This window comes from Falco biarmicus, chromosome 5, assembly GCF_023638135.1.
Source record: "Falco biarmicus isolate bFalBia1 chromosome 5, bFalBia1.pri, whole genome shotgun sequence".
NCBI classification, from domain to species: domain Eukaryota; kingdom Metazoa; phylum Chordata; class Aves; order Falconiformes; family Falconidae; genus Falco; species Falco biarmicus.
In genome coordinates, this window is record NC_079292.1 from 16,108,835 (window position 1) to 16,134,075 (window position 25,241).

General features: G+C 45.1%; 1 protein-coding gene across 2 annotated transcripts in view; it reads right to left on the reverse strand.

Annotated features, from left to right (window-relative positions):
• The window catches only part of LHFPL3 (LHFPL tetraspan subfamily member 3), a 252,144-nt gene that overhangs the window by 12,631 nt on the left and 214,272 nt on the right, over positions 1-25,241 (reverse strand). The window contains exon 3 of one of the 2 annotated variants that reach the window (XM_056339538.1): positions 23,746-23,793. The exons of the other annotated variant lie outside the window; for it this stretch is intronic. Within the exon in view, the coding sequence (XP_056195513.1) occupies positions 23,777-23,793 (17 nt within the window). The 3' untranslated portion in view covers positions 23,746-23,776. The remainder of the gene's footprint in view (positions 1-23,745; positions 23,794-25,241) is intronic. 2 annotated transcript variants of the gene reach the window in all.

Consider the following 25,241-nt stretch of genomic DNA (forward strand, 5'->3'; position numbering starts at 1 on the left):
CCCCAGTACCAATGCAGGCTGGGGATAGAATATATTGAGAGCAGCCCTGAGGAGAAGGACCTGGGGGTGCTGGTGGACAAAAAGCTCAACATGGCCTGACAATGTGCGTTTGCTGCCCAGAGACCCAGCCATAGCCTGGGCTGCATCGGAAGAACTGTGGCCAGCAGGTCGAGGGAGGCCCACCTGGAGCACTGTGCTCAGCTCTGAGGCCCCCAGCATAGGGACATGGACATGTTGGACCAAGTCCAGAGGAGGCCACAAATATTATCAGAGGGCTGGAGCATCCCTCCTGTGGAGACAGGCTGAGAGCTGGGGTTGTCCAGCCTGGAGAAGAGAAGGCTCCGGGGAGACCTTATAGTGGCCTTCAGTCTTAAAGGGGCCAACAAGAAAGGTAAAGAGGGACTTTTTACAAGGGCCTGTAGTGACAGGGCAAGGGGGAATGGCTTTAACCTAAAAGAAGGTTGATTCAGAGTAGATATAAGGAAGACATTCTGCGCTGTGGGGCTGCTGAGGCACTGGCACTGGTTGCCCAGAGAAGCTGTGGCTGCCCCAGCCCTGGCAGTGTTCCAGGCCAGGCTGGATGGGGCTTTGAGCAACCTGGTCCGGTGGCAGGTGTCCCTGCCCATGGCTGGGGGGTTGGAACTGGATGGTCTTTATGGTCCCTTCCAACCGAAACCATTCCATGATTATTTCCCCCTTCCCACCTACACCTAATTCACACACAGCGCACATGAATGCACACTTTTCCATTATTTTGGAAATTCCCACCAATAAGAATAAGGCAATTCTTGTGTAAATGCCACCTTTCTATGTAAGGAAGGCATTGTAAGAGCAAGAGACAGCAGGGTGGTCTCAAGAAGCAACCAGTCTGGAGGAAAACACTAATGGGGTTGTGGGGGGGGGTGGGGGAACCCCACCCCACGCCCTCAAACCAAAAAAGTTTCATGAGGATCCCTCAAAGCTCAGTCACCCCTTCCTCAGAGACAGTAACATTTCAGAACAACCCATTAGATAAAGAACAGACTGATACAGATCTACTCAGAAATGAAACTCACCTGTAAAAAAGCAGGGAGTTAGACAAAGGGAAAACCAGTGTGGCCTGCGCAGTTACACCTGCAGCAGCACTCCCCGAGGAGCCGTGCAGCGATGCCTTTCGTTCCACCTACAGCCTTCAGGGATGTGTGTGTGGGGAGGTTAATGCACTGTCCTGCTGTGTAGCTCTAGCAAAGCTCTAATAAAGGCTCCTACCCTCCTACCCCCTTATCAAATGATTTTTGTCCATCCTTCCCTCTCATTTTCTGCCATCGCGGTATGGCCAGGTCAGTGGTGGGAGCACAGGGGACCCTGCACGTACCCTCAGCGCTGGCATGCTCAGGGACCTGTTGCTGGCCATGCTGGGCTACCAGGGCTCGGGGCTGTGCTGGGAGCCCCTTGCCTCCGACAGACCCCAGCAGCGTCAACTTTTCAGTGCAGGTGCCGCCTGTGTTTGGTATCCGGCACCAACTGAGACACCTCCTTGGTGCTTAAATAATAATGATGGATTTCTGCTCTGGAGTGATAGCTTGTGTTGTGCGGCTGGGTTAATGCATGTCAGCTGTCATCGTCCTTGTCAGCCACTGCTGTCAGTGAGCTGAGATAAGTAAATCTGTGATGATGCATATCCCAGAGAGAGCAGGGATTAAATATTTCATCGTTTCAGACACTGAAACGTCTCCTAATTTGCAGTCCTTTTCTAGCGGTCACATCCTCTCAGATCGCTGCAGCCCTGGGGGAGAGCGCAGGCTGCCTGGCTTCTGGGACTGCAGGGCAGGGGATTGCCGGCAGCAAAGTCCGTGCAGCTGGGGCGAGCCAAGCTGCTGCTTCAGTCCTGGCAAATTTAACAATAAGCAGAAACTCAAGGAAAAATAAAAACCTCTATTTTTTCTGATGTGCCTGATTAAGGCAGTTGAGCTTTTGTTACGCAGAGCAGGGAGAGGTGGCCTAGCACCCACCTTGGGCTGTCTCTGGGACATGCTGCTGAGCATCTGGTGCCATGGGCTGAGCATCTGCTGTGGTGGGGTGGCTCACTCCATGTGGGCAACACTATGGAGAGCATCAGCCATGGTTGTAGTTAGGTAAAGGTGGTTGTTTCGTGGTGCTCCCAAAGTGGTGGGTCACCAAACCCTGGAGATGAGCTTGGTGGTCATTCCTACATCCTACGTCCCCTGCAGCACCATGTGTCTGTTCTGTTCTCCGAGGTTTTTCTCACAACCCATTGCTAGTAAAGTTCCATATTATTATTGACTGCTTGAAGACAGGGAAAAATGCCATCATTTAGATTTCTTCACTCTCCTGGGCTTTCCTGGTACTGCCTGTAGGAGCTCTATATTGGAGGGTTTTTCAGTGCAAAATACCAATTTATTGATACTGACGTTTTCTCAGGTCCTTCTTGTTTTTATCACATCAAAGCAGTTATTCTAGGGGGATGTGGAAAATGAAAGCAAGTGCTCTGGTAAACAAGGTCTTGCCTACTTTGGAAACTGGCTTTTTTAGAGTAACTACCTAGAGAACCAAATAAAAATGAAAATGTCTCCTTCTCCGTTCCACACCAGAAGGGAGAGAAGACCTGTCCTGTCAATGCTGCTCATGAAATGAAGTCCTTGTTTTCCAGAAAGCCTTAATGAGCCACAAACCTTCACAAACCAGGGAGACATACAAACACGAGCTTCTGAAAAGCCTGATTTCTTTCTTATTTCCTTCACATTTCCTGAGAGCTAGGGGTTTTCTTTGCAACTATGATGAACAGAAGGGTTTTGGTGGTTGGTTGGTTGTTGGTTTTGGGGTTTTTTTTTTTTGAAAGCTGAGATTCAAGTGTAGCATGTGACTCAGAGTTGGGACTTGGGAAAAAAAATAGCATGAGCAGTTGTGACAGTTCTAAACCTGTAGGTAACTGCACAGGCATTTCATCTTCATCCTTTCCTCCTCTTTATTTAATCTAATCTCCTCCCTTTGCTGTGCTTTTTATCTGGACAACAGATACACAGTATCGTCCATATGGGTACGTTCCTAGGTCTGTGGTTCTGCTGACTCTGGTATCTGAGGTCTGAGTAGCTGGAGCCCACCAGAAAACAAGAAGACAAGTGTTGAGGCTTTGCAAGTGGACCTTTCTGCTTCCCTGTTATGTGAAGTGACCAAGTCAGTATTCTTCTGCGCATTGCTAAGTAGCAGCATTTCTGTGGGTTTTTTTTTCATGCAAGAAAAATGTAGTTTGTGCTGTCTTAGATAAAACCAGCATATTTTATGAGATGCATTTCCCTCAGGCCCCAGGGAATAGAATTTGTTCTGTAATAAGAGACCAATGTGTTTTAATTGCTTGTTGTAGACTATTACCTGTTAAATTTGTCTGAGACTGTGACACCAGCAAAAACCGTCTTTTCTGTTTTGCTTCTTTCTACTTTAGAGCTGTCAAATAATTTCAATATCTAAGGATAAAACATGACAGATGACTCAAATATGTGGCAGGTCATAAAATACTGATCCTTCATGTTACCTGCTAATGGAACACACATTACCATGGGTAAATCTTTAACTGGGATTCCTGACTTCTGGTTGTTATAACACTAGTTTAGCTTGCAGTCTAAAATTATGAAGTAATGGGTTTTGTCCCAGAAAATGTTAAAGCCTGTCAATAAGGCATCAGATTTACTTGTCTTAAACTAGTGCTTTTTATCTAGACTCCCAGCCATGTTTTCTGTTACAACCTACATCTGCTGGAAACCCTTTTGGACCTTTCTATTTCCTTTTTGACTCAGCAGAGCCAACTCGGCTTGTAAGATCATACGATAATGAGAAGCACTGTGGATCTGTCAAGGATTTCCCATTGGGATTTTCTTTCCCAAGTTAAGAACCTTCTCTTGATTACATATGAAAGAAATAAATCATGTTTACTAGATTATCTTTTAGGACTTTGGAATTTTCTGCTAAGCTTATAATTATCAGCTTTTTTTGGGTAATTTTCAACTAGCAATGACTCAGACTTTCTTGTCTGGTCCTCCATGAAAACTGTCCTTTTTGCTAAATGAAGGCAGCATTTGCTGACTAGAGCTCAGTGGATAAGATCCTTTGGCAGCAAGAAGGAGACAGTGCCCTACTTGAACCTACCTTTCAAGCAAAATGCTGGAAAATAGTGTTCAAAATTAGATTTGTAATCTCTGTTGAGCAGGGGCTGTGTCTCACACTAGTTTAGGAGCCAGAAAACAACCTCAATGCTTCTGGAGTGGAATGGTGGCAGCTGCCAGCCCTCCTGACTTGAGCCTGTAAGAGCAGATTTGTGTCACACCTTCTCTTCTAAAGCACTTCCTTGTCTGTGACTTCAAACTTCTCACAGGAAAGTTAACATTGTTCCTCTTACAAGGAGCCCTTTCTAGTGTGGTTACCATGTAACTGTGTGCTTTCAATGCAAAATTATCCAGGGCCAGGTGAGCCCCAGTGCAACGACCCATTGGAGACCAGCAGACATTCAGCCCTGAGAGTAGGAGGTCTTGGAGTCTGCCACTGCCCCTGCTGTTGTTGAGGAGAAGATCCCTCCTCTCCGTAAATCCTATGTCTGAGAAACTCACTGGCCCACAGGTGCCAAACTGGGTCCCTGCTCCAGGTGGGATGAATGGTGCAGAGCAGCAGATGTGCTTTAGGCTATTTTATTGGAAGCTGAAGGACATATCCTCTGTGTGGCTTGGGAGAGCTGGGCGAGCTCTTCCATGCTGCACCGTGAAACTATTCCCAGGGCAAATCCAGCCCCAGGAGTGCTGAGAATCACAGGACAACACCTGCAAGCAAAAATACAACGCCTTGGAGGGGACAGCAGGAGTCCAGCGCAGCTTTGCAGCTGGGTTGCTCCCAGGCATCATTTGCCACACCTAGGAGATTTTGGTGGTGCAGTTAGACCTTGTGAGCATGTCTCTCCGGTTTTAGGGCATCTTTGTGTAACCAAATTATCACTAGAACCAGCACTTTCACAATACTTCACCCACAAATTAAAATGAGGTGAGAAGACCAGCCCCTGTATCACAGCGGCCTCATCAATGCTGGATGAAGTGAAAGAAAATCTACTGAAAGTATAGCACAAGTATTTGATGCACACTGGTTGGTGTAGCTCCTGTGTGCTTGGAAGGTTATCTGTTTTCCACTTCTTATATAAGCCTGTTTACTAAAAGACTTGAACCGTCCCTGCAAATCTTGTCTGTGGTATTCACCTTTGAGGCTACGATCTGAAAAACATTCTCACAGCATTTAGGAAACACTATTTAAGTAGACTGCTAAGAAAATACATGAAAAACTTGATGGAAAAACATATTGTTAGAGTGGTGATTAGCAACTCACTGTCCAGCTGAAGGACTGCATTTATTAGTTTCATAGGAATCTCTCTTAGGTCTGATGTTGTTAAAATATTTTCATTAACCATTTGGATAGTGGAATAGAGGATCTCCAATGGAATAGAGGATGTCATCTGCCATTTGTAGCCCACACTTCTCCAGGAGGGGCTGCAAGTGTGTTGTAACAGAAACAGTATTCAACATATATAATGAATTAGAGAAATGGCCTTAAAAAATAGGACACATTAAATAGCAATATGTACATGGGCAGAAGAAGGAGTTGTACCAAACATAAGTTAGGGACCAACTGACCACATGAGTCCATGGGGCCCCTTCTGTTGTGAAAAAGGACAAATGTGCAAGCAGGAAAATGTATCTGCAAGATGTGCAAAGCAGCTCTGCCAGGCTACTCAGCAAGGGCTCAGCTGTGTGGTTCGATTTTTGGCACTAGACTATGAGAGAGAAGTGGACCTACTGGGTAAAGACAAGAGCAGAGTGACAAGAGTGATCAGAAGCCTTGGAAATCTTAATGCAAGAGAAAATATGGGCAATTGAACTGTTTAGTCTAGAGGAAAGCAGACTTACCAGACATAACACTCTGAACTATGAAAAAAAGCTGCTGCAAAAGGGAAGGGAATAAATCATTCTCTCTGGGGATGTGACAAGTAATGGGCTTAAAGTGCAGCCAGGGAAATTTCGCTTAGACAATAGGAAAAGCCTGCCTGGGATAAAGCCTGCTGGCCAGCAGAGCAGCTACTGGGAGAGGAGTGGGAGCCCCAGAGCGCTCCCCCCACCAAAATGCCCCCACTCCCTGCAGCCAGGCACAGCTGGAGGCACATAAAAAACCTGTATTGCACCCACTGACATCCCACAGGGAGAGAGGAGAAGAAAAATGCCCTGTCTCCATCTTACAACCCTTGCCCCACAGGAGGTACGACAGCCCCTTGGAGAGGCTGCAGTGCAGAGGCTATTTGTAAGCCAGGGCTCAGGTGGCAAGGGGTGACTTGCTGTTTGCAGTTCCCCCAGCTGGAGGGACTAACCTCCACAGGGACATCACGTTTTCTCCCCAGGTGACTTACACAAAGGGCATTTCCACTGATCAGGGAAAGAAAGATTCCCCAGCCCTTATCTCTGTGCCAACTGATCAGTTTATTTTTAACAGCAAGCTGCCATTAGCATTTGTTTGCTAAAAATAAACGTATTTCAAATGCAATTCATTACCTAGCGCATTAGGGTAAAGGCAATTTATGCTTCAGTCAAGAAGAAATATTTTTAAGAGCTAAATTGGTTCATGCAAATATCTGTGGCTTGTACTCAGTGTGTGTGGTACCAGCGGAGATGGGGCTCGGATTTCAGTCGATTGACGGGATAGATCACAAAATTCAGAAAGCTGTTGAGAAGCTTGGTGCAGTATCCTATTTTAACTTAATTAAAAACATGATCGCAATTATGCAACAGAAAAACAAAAGAGAGGTGTGGGGTGTTAGAAACAGTTCTCCCTTACAGCTGCACCACAGCAGAATTGTAACAAATGGGCAGACATGTTTTTTGGGGAAGGGTATTCTTTATTATATTGACCATAATGGCTTCCTAAAACCTAAACATAATTGCTTCTTGCTCACAGAACGGGGAAATATTACAAGGACATAGCTTTGAATCAGAATATGCCAGTGCATAAGGATTTTGAAGTGGGTTTAGATGAGCTGCTGAGCCAGGAGCTGGACGGTGAAGTCTGTTGAACCTGTCCTTCATGAAGCGCCTAGTCCCCTTTTGTTATTTAAGAAATAATTTCAGCTCCCAGAATGTTTTGTGGAAATAAAGTATTTCACGCAAAGCTTGCTAGTTTTGATGACACTTTTAGCAGGATTTCTAGGGCATGTGGGGAATTACTGCTGTGAACCAAGGTTCACAAGTACGAACTGAACCTGAGGCTCACATGTCCCTCTCTCCTTTCCGTTAGAATTCAGAACAGAAATAACATACCATAAACAAATAAAAAAAATGATAAAAAGACAAAATCAACTCAAAGTCTTCAGGTTATCTGGGGGAAAAGCAAAGCTTTTCTTTCCAGCCAGTGCTAATGAGCAGGAGGCAGCAGGTCATGCAAAATCGGGATGGTGTGATTTTACCCACTAGAGGGGACTGCTGCACCTAGAGTTACCCGCTTACTCCCACCAGTACTGGTAATTTCAAAATCACTGGCATTACCAAGAAAATTAATTAGTGTTACTTGTAACATAATGCAAAACAGTGTAAAATTGGAATAGGCCTGAAACCATTACTAAATGTTCAAAATGAAAAAATATTAACTTCTTCGGTTTAGGATCCTTCATTAAACAGTATTTTGAAGTTACCAGACTTCGCTTAAAAAGCGATTAAAATCTACTAGTTTATCTGAAAATTGTGAGCTTTTTTCCTACAGTTTTGCAACACACAGATGAAATACTTCAAACTAAAGCCCAGTCTGTTTAACCTCAGAAACTTTATCTATAAAACACTCGTGATGGTTCACAGTAATTTGTGTTAAATGTGAAAAAGCCAACATCTTGCTGTCCCAACAGAGTTTGGTGGCAGGATCCTTAGCTAATTGCAATCACCTGAAACAAAATGCAGAGAGGCAGGTAAGAGCCCAGGTGTGCTTCCCACCTCCGAAGTGCTGCTGGGGGAATGCCACAGCTGATGGGACAAAGGAAGCTCTGAACGTGGGAGGAAAGCAAGCTCCGATTTCTTCTCATGGACTCTTATTTATACGGTTTTGGTACTTCAGCAGTTCATAGGTGCTTTTTTCACCAGAAACATCCACCAAAGTAGCACAAGTTACAGCACATGTGCAGTTATTGAGGTTTTAGATTCCAGGGATGGGGAGTGAGTTAGCACTGGTTCCCACTGGCAAGGGTGGTTTTGGGATTGGCGGTCCCAAGACTCGGGTTTGAAGCTGGCTGCTCCTGCCACTAGGCTTTGTTTTACACAGCTTTAATTGTATCAGCTCTTATTGAGGGACTAAGACAGCATTGCTGAGAGATGCTCCCCTCCCACTGCGATGCAGCCATAGGTGGGGTGTGCTGCAACACCTCCCCTGCTGCAGTGCTGACCCCGCGGGGGGACCAGTTTGCACCCCTGCCCACCACTGCACCACCTCTCTGGCAATTCCAGCCCACTGGAGAGACAGACATTGATTCTTGATCCTGAAGTAACTCCTGTGGGCCCAACCGGACGGCAGGTTGCTGCTGTCAGAAACCTCTTCTTCCTCCCTTTACCCCTTATTTTCTTCCCTCCCTCCACAGGCAACAGGCACTTTTCTCCCACTCTTAAGGTTTTTGCTTCCTATACTCATCACAAGTTTCAATCTCCTCTGCCCTTTTCTACTTTCCATTCTCTTCTTTTTTATTCCAAGAAGAGAAAAGGAGGGAGCACTGGCATCCCAATTATTTATATGTAAATATTTTCTCTACTTTTGTCCTGATTTAGCAAAACTTGGAGTCCTCCAGGAGCAGGCAAGAGTCCCTTCTATTCCCATCAGGCATCCTTGCAACTTCATTCCTGGCTAGCAAAGCAGTTTACAAGACCAATGGAAAACTGACATTCTTTTATCCCTGCTGCAAAACTTGTTTCTTAATTATGTCCCCAATTCTAAAATGTTTATGCGGCCTTAATCCTCCTAATACGTAGCATTTAATATGTATAAAAAGCCTCCTATGTACATCATCTCAGCACAGAATTTCAGTTGCTGGAAAGGCTGAGAACGAATTAAAAAGGGAGCCCTGTGCATGGCAATGAGGTCATTTTGACAGGCTGACTTAATTTTAAATAATAAGGAAGTAATTTCCACCCCACTAAATGCCTGCATTTTCCTGCAAAAATAAACCACTATAGTCAGAAAGATACTCTTGAGAAATGTCTCTCATAGAGATAAGTAAACCAGATAGCAATTAAAAAAGTAAATAAATCATAATTACAATAGTAAAAGGTAGTACTAAGTATTAACGCACTTCAAGCCCAGCTGCTTTGATTGAGTTCTGCTTTATTCCATTAGCTTTATAATCAGAAAAATATCATCATCTGAAGATACGTAGATTTGAGCACAAATACCTCCAGCAGCTAGATATAGCTGTTGTAAGGACACAGTCACAACTGCCTGATGCAAAGAAAAGACCATGAGGAAATAAAAGACATGGGAAGATGTAGAGAAAGAGATCCCTACACCACCACCACTGCCCCAAAACTTCGCGGCTTGAAAATGTAATGTGCTCTGGATGGTCATGTGGAGGACGTGGTTTGCTTTTGTTGAAGCACGTCCAGAAGAATCGATGGTGCTCCCTGTGAGAATCAAGACACTATAATACTCATCAAGAACCGAGAGGGTGATGTTCATCTCTCTCTTCTAGAAGGGAGGATTCATTTCTGTACCCCAGACCAGCCAGGAAAGTTTTCCCATCACCAGCCTGGGAACACAACAGGGCACATGGCACTCCAGTGAGGAAGGTTTGCACCAGGGCATCTGGGTCCACCCTAGCACCAGACTGTAGACTTCACTGTTTAATGAATTATGCACAGGCAGACCTGGTGGAGCCATGACCAGTGCTCCCATACCCTGGGGAGGGCTCTAACCGCCAGACACCTTCCACATCTCTCCTGCACAGCACCGGCAGGGGATCTAGGTCATGGGTGTCTGTGTTTGTATCCATTCCCCTCTTCTCCACCTCTGGGCTGGGGTGTAGGGACCTCTCCTGCGATCTGGACAAAAAAGACCACCTTTTCATCCAACAGCATGGTGGTTTGAACATCCACCCACAAGGTGGGAGATCCTGGTAGAGCTCTAATCCTTGCAATAGCTGCTTGACTGCAAAGTCTTCTCTAAAATGCAGCTTTCTTTGTCCTATAAGTGAAACTGGGAGAAATGGAATAAAAAAACAAGATCAAGGATGACATTGTAGCCTGGTGATGGGGGCACTAAGCTGTTGAAAAGGTGATCTGACTTCCACTCTCTTCTTCCATTAATATTTAATAGTCATTAAATTAAAAGTCAGGGATGTGTAGGATTAACTACAGGTCAGCATCCTCATACTTATGTCTGAATGAATGAGATAGTGTTAGTATGGATGGAAATAAGCTATTAGCAATGAGTGCGGCCAGTATGTCATTAACAGGCATGAATTTAAATGATTTAAACGCTGTCCCTGAGAAACCAAAACAATGAAATTGCTGCTCCAGCCCAGAGACCCACACAAACGTTGCACCAGTGCCGAAACCTCCTCCAGCACAGATGCTCACCGAGATCTGAAACAGTTTGGCACAAATCAGCCCTTTCTGTGGATTTGCTCAAGGGACTTGCGAGAGACTGACACTGCTGATCACTGAGAAAACAGCTGTAAACAGCTTTTCATGCACTCAGAGCAGCGATCACAAAACAGCAGCCTTTGAAGGATGCTGTAACTGAGCCACCTGCACTGCCAGCAGAGGAGGTGAGTGCCTTGCGCAGGAGGATGCCAGGCTCCTGCGGCACCAAGCTGTCAGGCTCAGGTTTAGTTCGCAGAGTCTAATAGGCTGATGGCCAAAGCCACGGGAGTGTCCTCCTGCCTCCCCCCAGCCCGACCCTGTCACCAAGGCATGGAAAAGCCGCAGCCCAACTTCTCTGCTGCAGTTCCGATTTCAGGTGCAACCTGGGAACGTCATTGATTGCAGCTGTTAGTGCAGGATTTCCTCATCCTTTCCATGCTCATTAAAATGAAAAGCAGTCTAATCCCAAGCAGCCCTCCCACATCTGGAGGAACCACACGTGAAGGCTCTGATGGGCAGCTTGTCCCCTCATCCCATGGGCAGATTGTCCCCTTGTCCCTCAGCGGAGGGAGGTGGGCTTGTTTGCCATCTTCCCTGGCGCAGGAAGGGCTTCCCTCCAGAGGGATGCCTGCTGCACTTGACCGGGCAGCTCAGATCTCAAGCACCTTCTTTTCCCACAGTTGCTAAGAAACCACAACAGTCGTCTCAGCTGCTGAAACAACTGTTTAGTATATTTTTTCCTCTGTTTGTCTCATTGTGGGCAACAACAGCTTTAAGCCTCTCAGGACATTCCCTGCGCTCCTCGTGAAGAGCTGGGCAAGCATGATGCTGGGGAGGAGGGTTTGTCCTCAGTAGCTTTCGCAGGAGGACTCCAATTGCACTGGTTGGTTCCATACGTGGCCATCAGGAAGTTCTTAAACTGTCTGCAGGAGTCTCAGAGAAGCTTATTCACAGGAGTCATTCAAGAGCTGTTTCAGCTGCCCTTACAGCTGGTGTTGGTGCATCCACCTGAGTCACCAGTAGCTCCAGCTACGGCTTTGATGAAACCTGTTGTCCAGCTCCTGCCCTACATCAGTGTTGCAAATGACCCTGTTTATCCCTTTGTAGGCCTGGCTCTGGCTAGTGTTTTGCCCACGGCCATCTGCAGGGTCCCGGGCAGAAGGGACGATGCCAACTGTCCTGCAGAATTATGGCTCTCCTTGCTGGAGCGCCATCAGGGAAAAGACCATGTGCACACCCTTTACAGCTGAGAGCCAGCCAGGGAGCCACTGAAGAACATAACCCCACAGGAGGTTATACCTGCTGGGAACACCACCCGGGAGGAAACTCCCACCTGTATTTAGCTGCAAGAACAGAAACAAGTGAGAAAAGAGTCTTGGGCAAAGGGCAGGGAGCTGACCTCCAGTCAAAGCAAAGGTAGGTTTCCAGATCCACTTTGTGTAGTAGTAGCTCAAGGCATTTGCCTCCGGTTGAACAGGACCAGGAGGCTGATGGTAAACCTCAGGGAATAATCTCCCCGGCAGAAATGACTCCGAGAACTTCACTTCTTTATTTCTCTGTCATGTAAGGATTTTTCAAAGTTCAGCTGCACGCTCAATATCAATAGTAGGTCCAACTCTGCAGAGACCTGTGGTGTCTTGGAAATGTCACCTATCAAGATACACAAATAAAGCTAAACCAACCTCAAAATATTAACTACTCTGTGTATTTTCTAATGGATTGCCATTCAACTGGATTCCCATTCCTGGCACAACGCCTGTACATTCTGCTGGTTCCCCAGTGGGCTCGGGTTGTTTTTATGAAGTGGTTACGTGTTGTACTTCGCTCATGTGAAACCTCCTCCTTCCTGATGGAGCTGGGGCTCTGGTAGAGAGTTACAACCTTTTGTCCTGCAGCCTTGGTGGAAACTGGTTGTTGTATCAGCTTGTATATTTTGTAACTCCAGCAAATAAATCTGGATGTTGTGCACCTCAGTAAAACAGAGATCTCTGCTGCGTGAGAAAAAAGTGACACAGCGCTGGCAGCAAGAGGGAGCTGGGCTGAGCTTTTGAACTAAGGATGCTCTGCTGAGCCAGCACTCCGGGGAGCTCCTGCTCTGTGATGGGGGGGTGGGGAGCTAAGGAGGCGTTATTGTAATTGCATAAATATTGTAATGAGACAAATACAGGGTTGGTGGGAACATGAGGGCATGCGAAGGGCAGGTTGCATAGGAGCCAGGGTGGCAGTGCTCCCTGGGGGAACAGGCATTCCTCAGGAGCAGGTAGGTGGGAAAACACAGTTCTCCCTCTTCTGTGTCAGGTCAGACCAGAGGTCTGCTCACCCTGTTCCTTTTTTCTGACAGTGGCCAGCAGTGGATATGCAGGGCAGCGGAGGATGGGGAAAGCCATAGGGATGTTTCCCCAGGATATTGTACCATTCACCAAAATTTGCAGCGTGGGGCCTTCAGGAGCCCAACAGGCGTCATTGCACATAAGCACCTTGCAAGTCTTTCTTCCATGAATATATCCAGCTGTTTCGTGAACCCTTTTAGCACGTACAGTCTCAGAGGGGCAACTACAGGCAAGTGAAGTCCAGGTCACACAGACATTGCTGCTTGCCTGGCCTGAACCCTCAGCCCAAGGCACTGTGCCAACCCCTAAACCACCTTCGTCTCCTGAGGGTGAATCAGCATTGACCTCACTTCAAACTCCCCAGCAGGCAACGTTCACCCAGTCAGTCATTAATTTTTCAGGTGGGGTGTGTGGCTTCGGATTTAAAAGGAAAAAAAGGCTGTTCCCTCAATCCCAACAGCATGGCTGACAGTGATCTTGTGCGTGCCCCACGCTAAAGCAGAGAGGGAGGGTGTCTGCGGGTCATGGAAACAGTTTGCTGCACCTTCTGGTAGTATCACTGATGGTGAGGAAAAACAGGAACATGAGGATTTCTGATTAGCTGGGTAAATGGCCAAGTTGCCTAATTGGGTTCCTCCAGACAGCTGCTATCCTTAGCAAGAAACATGACTGTATTACTCTATAATGGCACAGTGTTTAACAAATCCTGCCAAAGGAATATATGGTCCCTGTTTTTCTATTCCTTTGAGCAAAATATTCCTGTTTTTTCCAAGATGTTTCTATCAGACAATGTTTAAAAACATATTTGACTGACTGACTGGTTTATTGTTCCTGAAAAGAGGCTGGAACAAGCCTTCAGGATGCTCTAATTAGAAAACCAGCTTCTATCCCAACAGGTGGTAAGAGGAGACTGCCATACCCTGCACATCGCTAGGATGAAGTGTTTTAAACCAACTTGGATGATTTTTTTGTGTTACATTTTCTACCTGGGAAATGACATAGGCTATTTGCTGCACTGATACGAACCCCCAGACCAGCACTGGGATGTTACTACCTGGTTCACAGGCTTTTCAAGGGAGTCTGAGTGCAGCCTGTGCTTTTGTTGATGCAGGTAGTCTATAAATACTGCCTGTTGCCTTTCATACAACATGGTCAACAAAGGTTATGTGAAGGAGGCAGTTTTTGTAGGACTCAGTAAACTTTACTATTGTCAGTGACAGAGTTGCCTTTAAAGCTGATGAAAAGCTGTGCACTTTTGTAAGCCTCTGGACCAAGAGCACGGACCCTAGGCATGTAAACTACAAGTTAATTAAATTCTAAGCATGTGAATGGAGCATCATAATATTTTATACGGGCTATAATTAATTAGACATAAAATGTACAAGCAATGCAGTTAAGTTACAACTTGCACATATTTGGCAACATTATTGAAAACCTATTACAAATGGCTTGACAACTGGCAAAATGGAATTAGCCCTTTCAAACCCTCTAATTTTGGATGTCATTTCTGTAGCAACTTCATCTTTCAGAAAAAAGCCCAAATATCCAGACTTTAAAAACTTAACCCTTTTAAGTCTAGTGCGGGGTACCCAAAATCATGAACCACCAACACCTGTAAGTACTCTGGGTCACAGACTTGAACGAACCACTCTTGTGCATGCTTCCTTAAATCATCAGTATAAAATAGCTGTACTCATTTTTTGTGTATTAACTTTGATATGTAATTGAGAAGTCTATTCACCACTCTACAGTGATCTATTTAATCACAACTAATTATTGCTATTGAGAAATCTTTGTGGCATCTCTGATCTTTCTAACTTATTATGAACATTGTCTTTAATCTGAAAATGCACATATTAATTACAAACTACTTCAGAGATGGCTGCTGTCAGGCAAATAATTTTTTGTAAACCAGCTGAAATAAGCTGCTCAGGGAAATTGTGGGGGATACAGTAAATAATTTTAAGCCTCATATCTGGCTTAAGAACCAAATACAAGGTTGAGATGAATGCATATCCTCTGGATGGTGGGTACTAAACTCTGCTCAATACAGTCTACTCAGTATCTTATGGTTATACTGTCACTTTCTTTTAATTTTCCCTCTGGGAAAAAAAAAAAATTATCTGGACATAGACATCCTGAGACACTTTCCTGATCCAAATTTCATTCATAAATTCCTTTTCATTTTTGAGAGGGATCTTTTCTTCAATATAATTTTAATGTATTGCTAGGTCTTTTAGAGACATAATACTCTCCATTCCACATAATTTAGAATGGAGGCAGGAAACACGCAGGGCCTGTGTCTCCCTCCCCCCCCCCCCCCCCAAAAAAAAAAAAGGATGTTTTCAAGCCAATATGAGCTGTGGGTCCCCTGCTACAAAAACAAATGACAGGTGAAGGCTGGCTCTTGTTTACTTCGAGGTAAATTCAAGCAAGGCTAACTTTGGCAGGAGCATGGCATTGATTTCTCCTCCAGCTGCTCCACACATATTTTGTCTCCACAGAGGACCGTAGAGCAAGTGAGTTACTGCATGTGTATCATCAAAGGCAGTACCTCAACGCCAGAGGCAGGAGTAGGTGGGAGTCCAAAGGATGACTTAAATATAGCACAGACAAGCCGGATTTCCCGAAAATGGCTCAAACCCATAGAAAACTTGAAGATTGGTATGGTTTGAAAGTCTCTCTGGTGTCACTGCGGGAGGAGGTTTTGTGTTGCAGGAGGCCTGAGATGGGGGAAGGAGGGACCATGAAGAGGAAAGGGAAATGAGTAATCTGGAGGAAAGGAGGAGATAATCAGGAAAAGCCATAGGAGTAGTTTTATGGCAACTTTCGAAAGGTTGGACCATGATCTTGACAAAGAGGAGGAAGGTGAAGCAGTGAAAGTATTTAGTGTGGTTTGCTAAGGAATCGAAGCAAGGAATTGATTTGAGCTGTGACGTTTTGAGGGAAGACATCGTGAGGATCAAGAGGGCCAGAACAGAGAAGGTCACAGATACTGAGGATGAAGCTATCAGGGACTTACTGTGGGAACAAATAATAATAGATAGTTTTGCAGGACAATCTTGAGGGAATGTCAGCAGGATTAAATAACAGCATCAGTCTGGAAAGAAGAGGGAAGATGGTGATAATGTTTAAAATAACACTGAGGGTGTGTGCTGCCTGGATGCAGAAGCTAATAGGCTTCCCAACTACAATCAGACAGGGTAGGCATGCGAGGTAAGATATGGGGGTCAGTTTTAACTACAGCTGTATAGTTAATGAAACTAACTGGCATTACTGTTCTGGAAAGTGGAGATCTGCCTGCAGAAGAGAGAGGGAGGTATTTTTTTTAAAAAAAGAGGCAAAGAAGGAGACTCCAAGGAAATGAATGATGTTTCCAGAAGCTGACATTGCTAAGGAGAAGGATTTAAAAAGAGCATGGACAACAGCTGCACTGAAACATGTAAGGGAAGAAAGGCACAAAATAGACTTTGGCAGTATAAAGGACAGAGATGAGGGATGTAGGGATAAGGCAAGGCTGTCTGGAAAGCTATCCAGCATCCTGATTTTCAGCCTGGTTGTGTTGGGTCTGGCTGAGCCCTGTAGCAGCCCTCCTAGTGCTGTGCTTTGATTCGGTAGCTAAAAAGGTGGTGCTAAAACTCCAGGGTTCTGGCTGCTGCTGAGCAGGGCTCGCGCAGCACCAAGGCTGCCTCTCCAGCCTTCCCCCCCTCAGCAGCAGGACGGGGGTGGGAAAGATCTTGGGAGGGGACACAGCCAGGACAGATGGCCCAAACTGACCAAAGGATTCCATACCATATGACATCTGCTTAGATATAAAAGCTAAAAGAAAGGAGGAGGGAGAAGGGGCATTAACTATTTATGACATTTGTCTTCCAGAGCAACCACTACGCGTACTGAAGCCCTGCTTCCCGGGAAGTGGCTGAACATCCCCTGCTGATGAGAAGTAGAGAATAACAGATTTTGGGTTTTTTTGCTTCTGTATGCGTGACTTCTGCTATCGTTTCATTAAACTGTCTTTATCCTGATCCACAACATTTTTTTCATCTTATTTTCTCCCCCTCGACCTTCTCCCATTCTGCTGAGGAGTGGAGTGCTGGAGCAGCTTGGTGGGCACCTAGCATCCAGCCAAGGTCAACCCACCACACTGGTGCAGCTCCCCCATGTACAGGTACTCTTGCCCTGTTCAGAAATGTTGCCTAGGCAGCATTTTAGTATTTTTGATATTTGCTGCAAAAGTTTTGCAGGTTGGAGGTGCACGTGGGCAGATCCACTCACTGTGAGATGCATGCTCCCTTGGTCCAATCTGTATCGCACACTGATGCCATGAGTACGTGCCTGGGATGTGTCAGACCTGGAGGTCACAGTGCCTGTGAACACGCCTGTATCCAGGAGAAACATCCCCTTTCTCTGCTCTTAACAAATGTCCCTTTCCCACATATCTGGGCAGAATCAAATTTTACAAACCAAAAGGATTATGTGCTGGATATTGCATGTACCATTGATTGTACGTAACTATGCACCTCTGATCTCAACCAGGGACCATCTGACCCACTGATTTTGGGGTGGTTGGGTGTGCCATGTCCTTGAGTCAGGCATCTAAAGTCTGTTCCACAGGGTTTATATGATATTCAGCCAGAGGCGAGCATGCTCCACACAGAGATACGCTATTGATAGCGAGATGTAATGACTTAGATGAAATCATTACTTATCCTTCCAGTAAGTTGTGTCCTGATTTAGTAACAAATTCCATTTGTAGATCATATTGTCTCCGGTGAGTCTGCTTTACAACAGCAGTGCAAACAAATTAAAAAAGTTTTGATACGCTTTTATCAAAGATCTGTCCCTAGTGTCCTTTGATTTACTTCTTGAGATCTCCTCTGGCACGAACTGGATGGAAGCAATATTTTCTCCCCCTCAAAGCTGATCTGAGCTTAAGCACCTCTGAGAATATATCAGCTTTGCCTTCAGAGCTGGCTTCAGGCATTCTGGAGAATGACTGCCCTCCCCTTAATATATAACAGGCTGAGGATAGCTGTATGCCTTCATTTCAGGAAATTGCTTTTTTTATGCATTTCCTTGGCATCCAGATGGTGGTGCCCTGTGTGTCCCGAGCCAACACCAAAATGAAAAAAAACCCTGCTGCCCTTTCTTGCTGGTTGACAAAGGGCGCTACAGAGGTACCTGGTCTCCTTGCCTTTAACCACCCTTCCCTCTCTGGTGAGTACCAAAATCAAACAACAGATCTCATTTGTCAGCAGGGAAAGATTTTTGCATTTTGCGATTTTTATAATTCTGTCACAGAGATTAGGGATGGGAATAACCTCGTAATTACCCTTTACACCACTCCAAGTCAGTTGAAGATGGTTCTCTACAGCAGGAGGTATGGTTTCCAGTGCACATTTTGGTATGAAACAAATCTGGAATGGGGAAATCACTGGTTCCATGGGCATCAGTATAGTCTTTTCTATCTCTAGTCTTCCAGAGGATCACTTTCTGCTGAAAATGCTGTCATGAAGAAGATGAGCATTTGTGCTCATAGTGCCAACGTGATTATCAGTGGGACTACAAAAGGGAAATGTATCTTAAGAAATAAGAAAATGCTCCTAAAGATGAGCATGTAGAATGACTGGAAAATCCAGAATAGCCATTTGTCAGGAAGACAAGTAAAGGGGCATGTACAACAGCATCAGTCAGTTCTAGCTCAGCTCACGGATAATAACTTCCCAGGTTAATACATTGACGGGTTGTAAAATGCTACTACAGGTTTCTGCCTGCTAAATTCTTTAGGTAGTCTGAATGCCAACAACACACAGCAAATGCAACCCTTAAGACAGTGGATGACTTCTGATCCTTTGGGTAGGTTTGAGGATGAGTCATTCGGACCTGGTTCCAAAGCACAGTGGTCCCCATGGGACTGAGAGCATCCACTTGATGCAGGAGTCCCTGGGGTAGGGCAGGCTTTAGGGTTGCAGATACCAGCACAGCCAGAACATGTGGGGTTCAGACACAATCCCAGCCAAGCTGTCTTCCATGGCGAGCATGAGAGAGAGACCCTGTTCTTGTCTTTGTCCTGCTTCAGCTCTTCATGGTCTGCCTGATGGCTGTTGGCCAGCCTTGGAAAAGATTGGCATTTTGGGGCCTCGTGATGCAGAAAGGTTGGCCAGCCCTAGTGAAGGATTGTAACTGTGCTCTGCTGAAGGAAGGAAAGTTTGAGGTTGGCTGAGCTTTTCAATGTCTTTGATAAAGACCCTACAATTTTCACACGTCAGCAAGTTGGATAGTCTTTGGGCAAGGGAGGCATTGGTATTCCACTGGACAGATTTCGCTTTCTCAGTCGTCCCATGGGCTTTCAGGAGCAAGTTGGTCTGTGGCCATCAGCCAGCAAAACACTTAGATGAGAGCACACCTCTCAGTCCATGGATCATCCTGCTGAATTTGTTAGGGCTCCTTACACACTTCCAGGAAACAATGTGCTTTGCTGGGTTGGGTCCAGCTTCTCTCTCATGTCCCCATTTGTGTAAAACTCCTTCATATCCCTTGAAGCCATATTGATATGCTGGATGGGCTATGGACACTGCCTGGGAATGCACTGCTTGCTTGAGTCGCAGCCACACTTCTGAAAATGAGTAAGTAGGGTATGCTTTTGCTTAAAGTTAAAAAGCACTGTTCTGGGTTACAAGCAATATGAGCATCAGGAAAAGGAGAGCTGTGCCTACGCACTGTTCTGGTGAGAAACACATGTACTCATCTTTACTCCCCAAATAATAACACTTTGAGCTCAAAGTTGGCAATGCTGGAAGTGATCACACGTGGCTGAAAACAGCAGGTGGGAGCGGAAGAAGATATGGAGTGTGTACCTTTTTTGTCATGGAGGGATCACAGAACCCCAAAGGTGGCACTGCAACAGCAGCTTGGGCAAGCATGACGGGATGAGGCAAGTGGAAATGTTGGGATAGAAGACCTTGTGGAGATGACAGAGACCAGCATACATATCTAGCAGCAAAGGACTGCCAGGGTTTAGGGCATGAGACAAAAAACGTCCTGATGAGGGCATGGCTAGCTTCACGGTGCAGAGAATATCTAAACACAGGGAACAGAGGAACCCAAAGAGTAGGCAAGTGAGCTGGCAGTGATAATTTCAGAGAGCACTGGCTTTTGCTTAATGCTGCTGTTGGGCAGATGAAGCAGCAGGCAGTAGCAGTGTTGACAGATTCACAGCCACCCAGCATCACTGTGAGGAGCTATGTCCCTGCCTGGGAAGCGCAGAGGGTTTCATGGTAAATCCCAAGGCATGTGTTCCTGTTAATGAAACAGGAGAGATGTTGGAAATAAGTCTCCTAATCAGACATGGTCAGAGATGGGTGTGGCTGAAGGTTGAATGAAACTGTAGGAGACCATTTTGATCAATGATGGCAATCTGTGATTAATTTTCTGAGGATTTAACCTTCATGGGAGGGATAAAACTGCACCGTAGGTCATTAGAAAAACTAGTCCCATCATTTGCTCAGAACGATATAAGTGGAGAAGGTAACTTGCAGGATTTGGTGAAGGATGGATGCTCTGAGGCTCAAAGAGGAAGGCAGCCAAGACAACATGGTTTGCAGAAGAACACATGAGAGCATGATCCAGTGGGCCATGGCAGCTGGCTCTGTGGCCAGTGCTGGAGTTGGCTGAGTATGTAATAGCTTACGCTAACAGGCAGGAGCAGTGTGCGTGGACTTACACCCTTGTGTGTATGTGTGCAAGAGGGAGATGGTGACCTGCAGTGGTTCTTCAAGTCTGTCTTCTCTTACCGGCAGATTTGTGTCCTGGTGTCAGCCACTTACACATGCGCATAATTTAGAACAGTGATTAAATTTTGTGGCTGAGGCTGTTAACATCATTTAAAATAACAGAATCATATGAAAACACGGCAGGAGATAACTTCAGGAGGTCATGCAGACCACTGCTTGTCCCAAGGTAGGCTAATTGCACCAGTGTCACTTCCGATGTGTTTGAATAATTTGTCCCTGAGGCTCTCCAACACTGGAAACTCACAGTACCCTTACGGAATTGTTTCTGGGTTCACTTTCCTCACTGCTGAAAAGGCTGTGGGATTTTTGTCATATCTGATTTGAATATTTCTTTCTGGAATTTGAAACATGCTTGCAGGTGCTATTATCCATATACAGGCACTGAAAACCAAGAATAGTCACTTGTTTATGGACTGCTCCCTCCCACTTGTAAACTAAGAGAGCTGAGCTGGAGATGTCCCTGCCATGCAAGGGAAATCAGTGGGGAAAACAGGCTTCTTCCAGCAGCACCAGCCTGGCAGAGACCAGAGATGGTTAAGTAAGGACATCAGTGTGAAACAGCAGGTTATACAAGTGAATAGACTGAAACATTGCATGGCTCAGCAGTTCTCTGCCAGATACAAGGGTCTGAGAGACGGCTGGTTGCAGCAGTGGGGGTCAGAGAGTTGAGAGGAGGGAGTAGCAACCTGGGGAATTAGCCCAATTCAGGGAATCTGAACTTTGGACTAAGAGTAGTTTAGGGGAAGAAAACAGGAGCAAAAATGCTTAATTGGGTGCTTTGGGAGGATGGACTATTTCTTGTCACAGTGGCACAGTGCAGCAAGACTCAGGCAAACTCAGGATCCTTAAGTGGTGCTAGAGATGGATCTGTGAGTTGGCCCCTATCAAAAATGATCTGTGGGACATCCATTTACCATGCGCAATGGGACGTCCATTTACCATGCACAACAACTGTGGGTAGATGTTGGCTGTTGTTTTGTTTTGCTGTGCAGGAATGCAGAAGGTGGGTCTTCTAACAGCAAGGGGAGGAGGTGGGAGGCTATGGGGTGGTCCAGCTCTGCGTGTCTGTCATGGCTCCAGCTTCCCTGAGGAGACGTATTTCTTGGGGAGTGAAGGGGCTCAGCTTAAGAAGGAGCATGGTGACTTTTTGGCAGGTGGGAACAGCGACCTATGGTGGTGCTCCTGCCTCGGGGCGTCAGTTGAGTATCAGAGGCTCTGAGTGCTGGTGGGAACTCACCAAGGAGGAGGAGGCAGGAAAATCCCAAACCCATTACTGACTCCCTTTCTTTTCAGCAACCCATCCCCAGCACTAACCGTATCTGAAAATACAGCTTCCAGGCTTCCTTTGCAATGAAAGCTTCTTTCAAAAAACAACCTTGCTCTGTAGAGACTTATTTTGCCAGCCCTATTTTTCCCTAGCTTTGAGTTCACTATTGACGTTAATTAGGACTTCCTTAGCCTCATTAGCCTGGTGTTTTCCTTTGTTACTGAGAACGGTGAAGGTGACCTTGCTTGCCATGTGGATTTTCTCAGCTCTGACAGTCTAATCATTAATGTCTTAGGAACAGAGGTAGGGTTCTTACACGGGAAACTTGAGAACAGCTATAAAAACATCATGTAGACAGCTGTCAGTGTCAGCTGGCGTAGTTCCAGTAATTCAGAACTAGATGTGTTTCTGATAAACCATCCTGTTCTCACACAACACATGCTGTAACTCCACACGTATTACACACATTGGGTGCAATGGAGTAAAGAGATATTTTTGATGCATGACAAGAAAATACAGCAAATACCTACACATGTAGCTCCGTTGCACGTGGCTGAACTGGGTATACTGAGAGTAACAACCAGCATTTGATAATCTCCATTTTATTATCCAGAAAAGTGGAACAGTGACCGGCGCACTGATCTCTGGTGATCTGGTTTCAAATCATAGCTTACAGCATAGCAAAAGATATTTTGGTGGCTTCATGCTACTCCCCACCCATACAGCCAGGAAATCACAGAATCATTGACAACTCTAAGTAGGAAGGGACTTCTGGAAGTCATGTATTCCAATTCCCTGCTCAGAGCAGATCCAACCAAAGCAGGTTGCTCAGAATAATGTCCAGGGTAAAGTTCTGAGTACCTCCAAGGAGGGAGATGACACTACTTTGCTGGGCAATCTGGTCAATATCTGACCAGCCTCATATAGCAAAACCTACAGTGTGCTTAAAATATGAGTGGCAATCCCAGGTGAACAGAAATCCAGGCAGGGAATAACTGAGTTCTGCCTCCCAACACCAGGCAGCAGAAGAAGACCTCTATGTTTCAAGATGCTGTGATTGGTCTCACCTTCATAAGCATTACATACACTACGGTTAAAAGAAGTATATAAACACAGGAGAACATCGCATTTGCCCATAGTAGTCTCTTTTAAACAGTACTGTGAAACATAACATTTTTAATTCCAATGTGTCATCTGTCACACGAAGTTTGAGAACAGAAGCGTCGTCACAAAGCATTCCCATTGCAAAGGCACAGAGGTGGGTAGCAGAGCCATACGCAGCAGCCAGCTGCACCGGTGCCAGGCTTGACTTCTAAACAAGGCAGACGGGGAGCTGATGCTTTCCACCGGCAAGCACAGAAGAAGGGTCGAGACTGTTTCTGACCCATCTGAATTGCACACTTCAACATTTCTACAGTGTATTTCTAAACAGCCGTATCCAATGGGGCCCTGATCCTCGTAGGTACTTCTGAACATAAGAATAACATACACAGCTTGCAGATTTGCCACTAGCAGCTGCCACAAGCTCCTGAAAAACGTGGACTATTAAGACTATACAAAACCAAAGCTGGGAATATAAATATCAAACGAAATGCTTACATGTTGCTGAACATGCTGCCTAACATCAGAAACACGAGACAACAGCAGAAAGCCATGCAACAATCTATTTTGGCAGAAGCGCGCAAACATTTCACAGCTTGTCTCCTGGATGCCATGCGCACACTTACATTAGTCAGTGTCACACTACCTTAACTTGTTTTAAGCATTTCCATCATCTGTGAGGTAGGGAGGGAAAAACAAAATAGTTAAGGTAAAATCAAATGAGATCTTGCACATCGTAGTATAATTTGTAAACAATTTCATTATTGGCTGTAGTGTGGAGAGTGCCAATGGTTCAGGCTTCTGCCTCAATGTATCCAACAGGGAACTTTCTGAAAGCCAGGTGAGCGATTCGATGGGTTACTAAGAGATAGATGAAAAAACCAGGATTAACAGAGGAGAAAGAGTGACAGAACATGAATAAACACATAAAAAAGCAAAGAATTTTTGTTTTACTGTGGGTTTTTTGCCGTCACGACAGAATCAAAACTCCCAGTAACACCTTTTGATCAGTGGGCAATTCTAAACACTACGTTAATCTGGCTACTTCAAAAACATTTGAAAACAGATGCAAAATTAAAAAACAAACAACCACAGATCAGAACAATCAATGAGATCAGAGATAAAACTACATCAGTTATCATCTCAGTATGTATGGATCTACAGAGGTCTTTCTTCTAGATAAGAAATTACAGTAATAAAATGAAAATAACACATGCACATCTTGGTGACACATTGCTCATCATTTTTTATCATCCTTCCAGAATCATAGGTATCCTTTGAAAGACCCAGTCTACAAATCCTTATACACACAAACTGTCCTAACAGCTTAGATGTGAAAGGCAGCCACGTGTTGCGCTTTTAATTACGTACCCACAGAAGCCTGCTCTGGTGAGACCTTATGCCCACGATGCCCTGAGAAAGCCCAGGGGAACCTAAAGGTACTTTGGATCTCAAAGGGCTGTATCTTCAGTCACCCACTCCTATAATTTATTGTGAATTTACAGTACTTTGTGTAAGTGTATAAACCTTTCATGTCTGATGAGGACAGATACTGAAAGTCACCTGCAAGCTGAAAAATTTGTATCAAGAAAAAATCTTTACTTGCACATCTATATGTTATACTGCTGAACAGCTAAAAATCCATAACAAGCATGGAAGGAACAAGAGTCTCTCCTGAGGGAGTGGCAGAGTAATCAATTGGTCTAAACTTGTGCTCTGCCAGAGAAGCCTCAAAGGAGATGCTAAAATAGATACAATTTGAGACACTACCTTAAAGCAGTAATTTCTTAACTAAGAACACAGAGCAATGGTTCCATTATTGCTTGAAAACTGTTTTGAAAAGAATTTAAGAACTTCAAAGTGGATTTGATGTATAAATCACAAACAGCCAAAATAACATCAGAGTTGTGTTTTCTAGCTAGGTCTAATGTAGAAGCACTGTAAAATACAGCAGAGAAATTAGACACAGTAGCTGGAAATATTTAACTGCATTGATTAACTGATTGGCATGTCAGTGGTGAAAATATATTACCTTTTCTAAAGATTCACAGTAGGCAGTAAGAAAAACAGATATATGTTGGTATCTGTGTGTGTGTGTGTGTGTATATACATTTTTTTTTAA